We start from the raw sequence: 7,631 nt of genomic DNA, 5'->3' as shown, positions 1-7,631 counted from the left end.
GAGCTGCTGGAGCAGGGGGCCAGGCTCGGTGAAGGCCAGGCTTCAGCCAGGTGAGGAGGAGCACAGGCACTTCCCAGCCTCGGGCCTCTATGTCCCAGAGTGGGCAGCTGAAGACACAAAAAAAATCACCTGTCCATGGCCCTGGGCTGAGTGGGAGGAAACTGTTCACTCTTCAATGCCTCATTTGCCCTCCTTTACAGCTGTGACCCTTCTCCCACACCTGTGTTTCTCCTCTGGTCCAGAGCCTAAAGGTCTCAGGTTACTTGGATGGTCACTATCTCGGCTGCTCCCCGAAATTTCCATAGACCTGCCCAAGAGAAGGAAATGAGAGGAAAGAGGCTGAGCCCCAGGATCACTCTCGCTATTAGAGACATTTAAGGGTCTTGTGAGGTAAACTCAAAGGTATTCTTGGTTAACTGATAAGTGTCTCCCTGTTTCCTCCATAGCACTGCTCTCCACCTTATTTCTGTTTCCCATGGTCCTTCAGCTGGAAAAGCAGTTTCTTTTGATATCCTTCCCCCAGAAGCTCAAGTAGTTCCAGAGCCTTATTTCATATGAATTGGGATTTGAGGAGACTTACAAACATTTTTGAAATAGCCCCTGACATTCCGATTTATGGAACTTACCCTTCTCACAGGACAGACTATATTGTGCCTTAGACCACACCTTGGTGTGCATGTCTTGTCTTCTCTAGATCAGCTGCCAGCTCTTTTAAGGCACAGACTACCCTTGTTCACCCTTGTAGCCCTCAAAGCACACATTGCCTGACACAGACTAAGGGTGCAGTTGGTGTGGACTTGCTGGCTAGAGAGTTGGTTGAATGGCTTTTTAACTGGCTGGGTAAAGGTCTCACAGAATTTGGAGCTTGCCTTTCCTCCAAGAAACCGGTTATAGCCTCCTCCTCCACATTAATGATCACATAGCAGTGGGTCACCAGGGCCCCAAGGGGGAGAAGACATGACTCATCCTATTATCAGAGAAATGAGGGAGGGTAGAAACATCTCTCCTTGTGCAAGGGTCAGATACATGAGGCTGAAGCATAAACCCAACGGCCTTCACTATCCCCTTGGTCTATAGCTAATCTAAATTACTTTATGATGGAAGGCAATGGGGTCAGCTGAAAGCTGTTCAACGTGGACCCAGACTCAAGGAGATTTCTAGGAAATTATTTAGATCAAGGCTTTTCTTGCTCAGCAAGCCAAAGGTAAATCCATTCAAAGGCTTTTCTTGCTAGTTGCTCTTTGTCGGGTCTTTCTTGGTTTCTTTAGTTGAGTATGGCTTTCTAACTTCTATAGAATCTTCTCAGATTAAAAGGAAGCAGGAAGAGCACTTGATATCTTTTCCCCTGGCATATGTCATCAGTTCAGCTCAAATAAACTCTTATTTAAAATATGGAAAGAACAAAAAGGGAATAAGGACCTCCCAGGTCAGCCTTATCCTAAGATGATGGTAAGGTCTGTTCTCTGTTTCCCTCAAAGGCTCTTAGATTCCAGTAGCAGGTTACCAGACCAGAGACATTACCTCTTATTAAACTTCTGTTCATCAAGCCCTCTCTCTTCACCCATATTCCTGCCTGCCATCATTCCTTCTAAATAAATGGGCTTGGATGCTGGAGTCCTAGCCTCTGCACCAAAGAAGGCCCACTTGAGGAGTGCAATGATAGTAGCACCTGTTATAACAGGCTCCTGTGTGCTGAGGCCCACTAGGTCCAGGGGCTGGGTAAGCTGAATCTTGTAGAGCCCCATTATGATCAGTGCTGCCACAGTTAACATCTTCATGAATTAGGCTTTGTGGATTCCAAAAGAGGTTGGAACAGGGCCAAATCATTGGCCTCCCAAAATCTCACACCTCCAGAGTTAGAGTAATTGGAACTGAGGTTTTGTGACTAATTAAATTATGAGTTTGGCATTTCCCCTGGGCCCAGGCTGGTCAGCTGGCCAGCATGGCAGGAGGGGCAATTCCAGGTGGTATACTCAGTGAATTCGTCCTGCTTTCCCAGATCCCCCTTACAGGAGACCAGGAGAGCCTATGTGTCCCTTATGTTACCTTGCTGACCATAAGTTGTTTTCCTTGGGCAGCTTAGGGACCACTGGCAGGCTCTTCCTATTGGCTATGAATATTGTTGGATCAGTAGAGTCCTATTTTTGGAGTCAGGTGGCTGGAGCACTAACACCATCTGTGTAATCCTGGGAAAATCTCTTTACTTATATGGATCTTAGTTTCCCCATCTGCCAAATGGAGAATGAAAGGAATAAACACATAGCAAATTTAGTAAATAATCTAAATAAAACAATTTTTGTGAAAAGGAGGAGCCCTGGGCAATATAAAAAGATTAAAGTTGCCTGGCCAGTGTGGCTCAGTGGATTGAGCATCGTCCTGTGGATTGAGAGGTCCCAGTTTGATTCCTGGTCAGGACACATGCCCTGGTTGCCAGCTCGATCCCCAGTGAGGGGTGTGTAGGAGGCAGCCAATCGATATATGTCTCTCACATCGATATTTCTATCCCTCTCTAAAAAAAATCAATAAAAACATATTTTTTAAAAGATTAAAGTTTCCCTGAGGACGAGAGGTGTCTTTCATAATATCTTCTGAAAAGTCTAGAATTTTCTATGCACCCAAAAGCCATTTTCCATCCTACCCTCCCCTTAAGCCAATGCTTCCCACCACACCTACCCTGTAAAGGCCACTTTGAAAGAATAAAACAGTTATTCAATCAACAAATGTTTATTGATCATCTACTATTTGCCAAGTACTCTTACAGATAGTGTTTATCTACAAGTCTGGAGGATACATAGATGTCTAAAATATGGCTTATACCCTCCAAAATTTACAGTGTACTTGTGAAATCAGATATACACACATGAAAATATAACTAAGCATCAAAATTGTGAATTATAAGCATCAAAGAAGTGATTTTTACATTGAGGGAGGGATAGGAGAAGGACAGAGTGGTCAGAGGAGGCTCAATAATGAAGGAGGTGGTGTTGAGCAAGTTGTTCAAGCGTGAGGAAAACTTGGCAAAGGGGATAGGGCTTTACAGTTTGGAGGAACAGCTTAAACATAGGTAAGGAAGTAGAAAACATGCAAGGCATGCTAGAGACAATGAATGGGCCTCTTTTGCTGGCAATGAGGTTTGGGGAGGTATACTGCAGTTTGTCAAAAGTTTGTCATACTTAGACTTGAGAGGAAAAATGCCTTTTGTTTGTTTATGGATCCCACCTCCAACCCCACCCCAGGGGAAATGGAGCGTTTTTCAGGTCTTGGAGCTGTAACTATCTGCTTGGGAACCACTCTGTACTTTCCCACCTTACCTGAAATCCCAGGCAGCAGCTTAGCTATCGCTCAGGGCCACAGCACCTAAGGCCTAACTATTCCATGCTGAAGCCCTTGAATGCCTTTTACCAACTCTGAAATGTCTAGTGAAGGATGGTGGGGGAATATTAAAGGTGACAGGCCCACCTTGTGCTGTGGTCTTTCAGTTTCTGTAGTGTGCTCTATGGGTAGATCCCTGAGGGCCTGAGAGCCTTTGGGCTGATTTTCTATTAGGCTTGTAGATTCTCTGGGGGCAGACTCTCTGTGGCCCGATAGAAACACCTACTGGAACACCACACATATCCACCTAGCTTCTTAGGTACCAAAGTTCTTGTTCTTTTTTGGGCACCTGCATCAAGGAGTGATATCTTTTGCAGTCTCCCACAGCTCCCATACTCTCATCTCACAGCCAAGGGCCATCTCTAGGAACACTAGTTTCCAATTCCTAAGGAAACCATTGTGTAGGGCACTTAGTCTCGTTGTTTAGCAGGAGGTCAGATCAGGTGCCTCAGAGGGAGGCAGGAACTTCAGTTAAAGTTGAGGCTGCAGCTGCTGAGGCAGTTCCTCAGTGGAGTAAAAGTCCGCTGCTGCCCGGAGTGGAGCTTTCCTTCACGTCTTCTTTCCTTGCGCTTTCCTCTCGCTGTGGGCTAGATCCCTAACCCACAAGTGTGAGGGAATTCTGAGATTTTCTCTCGGCAGTGACTCCCTCCCTGTCATCCTGCATCCTGTTCCCTCGATACAGTGGGATGGCTCCATATCTGTTCATGCACAAATCAGTCTGAACACTGTGGAATCATCACAAGAGTGGGATAGAAACTCCAAGGCCCATTAGTGGCCGATCAGTTTATTTGGAGGAAAGCTTGAGAAGGAGGATTTGAGCCATCTTCATGAAAGCCACCACTGCTCCTTCCCCCTAACCCCCAGCAATGAACTAAGAGCCAACCTCAGCCAGAGGGAGGATCTTTGATCACAGAAAGGGTCAGTCCATGGAATGTGATTAGTGGGTTTATAGATGGATTGCCAGGTAAACCAAAGGGCAGATTGGAGACTGTGGAGTTTGGTCTAGAGTAGGGGGTAGGTTTGGAGTTGAGGGTTGGGGGATTCAGGGTGTTGGGTAGGGGACCAAGGTGAAGAAAACAGAAAGGCTGGTTTGGTAAGCATCTTGACAGTTCAACTCGGACACTGTCACACCAGCACCCATTTTTGCCTTCTCTTGATCCCATGACCAAAGTCAGTCTATCCTCAGCAGCACCTTCTGACATGCTCCATTAGCAATGTCCGTCACCTGTGGCCCTGTGGGGGGGGGGGGCTGTCCACTGGTTTTTACAGACCCAGCCACACCACCCCCAGCTCTGGTCCCTGGTTCTTCACACATACCCTGTCAGACTGTAGGAGTTAAATTCATTCTTGACTTTGGGTGGTTGACCCGGTCTTGGAGAGCTCCTAGTGGTGAGGGGCTGGGCCTGGTAGGCATCGTAGTAGTTGGAACGATTTCCCTGGGGTGAGCAGGAAAAGCAGAGGATGACTCCAGCTACCAAGGAGAACAGAGAGGAAATAATGCCCAAGTAAAGAGCCTCTCCGATTTCAAATTTCATGCTGTCAGGCACTAGTGGAGAATAGAAGTCCCGCAAGATCCCATGAAGATTCCAAGCAACAGGGATGAAGCTCAGGAGTCCTCCGAGGATAAAGAAGACTCCACCCACTATCGCCACTCTGTCCTTGGCTCGGGAATCCTGGCAGAAGACTGTGCATCTCATGCCCACCACAGAGATAATGCAGGCCAACGAGGAGATTGCACTGGACGTCACCATCATGGCCTGGGCAGCCTGGATGTCAGGAGGCAGGCCTAGAAGGGTGCTGTAGATGTCACATTGGGTGATGCCTGTGCTGTGTGTAGCACACTCCATCCAGAGGCCTTTTGAAAAGCCCACTGCTGTCACAATGCTGGCACCGACATAAGAACTTGTTCTCCAGCTGGGGAGCAGCATGGCCACCAGGGTGCCCAACAGCCCCAAGAGGCCCAAGATATAGCCTATAAGTTGGATGCCAAGAGAGGCCATGGCAGACCTCTCAGTAGAAGTGTCTTCAGGGCTTGCTCTCTCGTGTTCTGGCTGTAGCTCTTGCTCCTTGGATTTCAGTCTCTATTTCCTCATTTCAGAATGTCTCTGCTATGCTTACTTCTCTCCTCCTTACAAGTGTCTGTGGGTGGCCACAAGCAAGCTCAAGAAGGCATCTAGAAGACCTAAAAAAAAAATCCATAAACCAGATTAAATATTGACCAGAAGCTTATGAGAAACCAGAAAATGCTGGGTGCCTTTTGACCTTTGTTATCTTTAGAAATAACACACGAGAAAGAAAAAAAAAAAACTTTGAAAGGGGAGCCAAAATGTCATCACCTCCTGCGTAGGCACATGCCTTAGGTTGGCAGCCAGACAAAATCAGGGCCAGACAGGTGGCTGCTTTCTGAGAAGGTGGTGTTAGCAGTGGCAATTGTGGTAGCCGTGTTAACTCCATGTTAGGCTGTTGGCTGTTTCATCTCCAAGGCCTCTGTTTAACACATTGCCCAGCAATAGTGCCACAGGGCTCCTCAATTGCAGACTGAGGCCAAACTCCAGGAGACTGGAGTAGGAGGAACAGGTCCTAGGATATAGCCTTGGACTCCAGGTTATTAGAGGCCTCTTGAATCTTAAAGGGCCTAGAAAGCAGTGGTTTAGCTCTAGGTCATCCTGCTCATGGTGAAAATCTACTCTGGGGCAGGTTAAGGCAGGCAGCAAAGTTGTCTGTCTATACTCTGAGAGTTCAGGTCCTCTAGGACTTGACCAAATCCCCTTCTGCGGGCTAGCCTAAGCCTCCTGCATATATAATACACCCAGACATTCCCCATCTGCTCTCCTAATAGATGGCCATACCCCCTAGACCTCTCAGATTATGTGGGAGGACTCTGGAGCAAAGGTTGTTTCAGGGCCTGGGTGGAGCCCCAAAATTCCCTGGGCTCTCAGTTAGAGTGAACAGAGAAAAGTAAGCTGAATAGAGAGGGTTTTGTAAAGGGAAAACATCTAAGCCAATCCTTTGGAATCTCAGAGCTGTCCAGGATTTTGCAGTGTTGAAGGAGCCCCTAATCTTGCCAAGGTTCAAGACTTTAATGGTTATAGGCACATCCTTCCTACAGGGGTGAGGACCATCCAGCCCACAGGCCATATAAGGCTCGTGAAATCAATAGCAGCTAACATCACATGCCTCACCAAATTAGCCTGACCAAATATAGCAGGCTAATTTTTAAGTTGATAATTTTGTATGGCCCAGGAATGTTATCAATATCCAAAAGGCCCTTGGCAGAAAAAAGGTTCCCCACCCCCTTATAGAGTCTATAAGCTCCTCCAACCCACTAACTTTAAAACCCACTGTAACCTGGCTATTCCACTTTAGCCTTCCTCAAAATTTTTCTGAACCTCCCCATCTCTTAAATGTGAATTTTCCTCAGAAGCCCATCCTTTTTCTCAACTAACACTCTGTCCCTGAGTACACTTATGCACCTTCATGACTTAATCTCACAGCCATCCACTGGCATTCCCAAATCTGCATTTCCAGTATAAACCTTCCTCTTAAGCTTCAAGACTGCCAAAACAGTTACCTATTTAAAATGTCCACCTGGAAATCTCATAAGCACCTCAAATTCAATGTGTTTAAAAGAGAATCGTCACTTCTCCCATCGCATCCCTCCCCAAACATTTCTTCCCTGGGTTTCCTAATGGACACTGAACCATATCTCTATCCATCCCCTTGTGCTAGACCAAAGTCCTGGGAGCAATTCTTGACACCTCTGTCACACTTATCTCTCACTATCTATGGTCACGGTGTCACCAATTCTACCTCTTGACTATACCTCAAATCCATGGTACCTGTCTCTCCATCCCCACTGCTGCTTCCCTAGTTCAGGGCTTCTTCATCCTCTCTCCCCTGGACTATAGTAATGACTTCCTAACTGGTCTTACTTCTGATATTGCCTCCTCCAATTCATTCTCCACACTGTTGCTAAGGTGATCTTTCAACACATTAATCTGATCAAGCCACTACTCTACATAAAACGTTCCAGTGGCTCCCCACCAACTAAAGAATAAAGTTCAAACTTTTTTGTATTCTATGACCTCTCAAGCTTCATCTCTTGCCATTCCCCTCCTCATACTCTATGCTTTGGCTGAACTAAGTTACTTTCAATCAGATCATATTGTCTTTTGCATATACAACCCTGAGCACACGCTGTTTGTTCTATGCAGAATGCCTGGCATTCTCCCTCTGTTTAGTGCCTTCTCATGCTTTAG

At 46.5% G+C, this 7,631-nt stretch overlaps 1 protein-coding gene across 1 annotated transcript; it reads right to left on the bottom strand.

Annotated features, from left to right (window-relative positions):
• Window positions 1-4,679: 4,679 nt before the first annotated feature.
• CLDN2 (claudin 2) lies at window positions 4,680-5,550 on the bottom strand. Its single transcript, XM_036271436.1, has one exon. The coding sequence runs from the start codon at window positions 5,370-5,372 to the stop codon at window positions 4,680-4,682; it is 693 nt and encodes a 230-aa protein (XP_036127329.1). The 5' UTR covers window positions 5,373-5,550.
• Between the last annotated feature and the right edge of the window lie 2,081 nt (window positions 5,551-7,631).

Source organism: Molossus molossus, unplaced genomic scaffold (genome assembly GCF_014108415.1).
Source record: "Molossus molossus isolate mMolMol1 unplaced genomic scaffold, mMolMol1.p scaffold_m16_p_2, whole genome shotgun sequence".
Taxonomy (NCBI): domain Eukaryota; kingdom Metazoa; phylum Chordata; class Mammalia; order Chiroptera; family Molossidae; genus Molossus; species Molossus molossus.
This window is presented reverse-complemented; position numbering and strand designations above follow the sequence as displayed.

Excerpts from the sequence above, each read along its gene's own strand:
- CLDN2 (XM_036271436.1), bottom strand. The coding sequence starts at position 5,372 with ATGGCCTCTCTTGGCATCCAACTTATAGGCTATATCTTGGGCCTCTTG.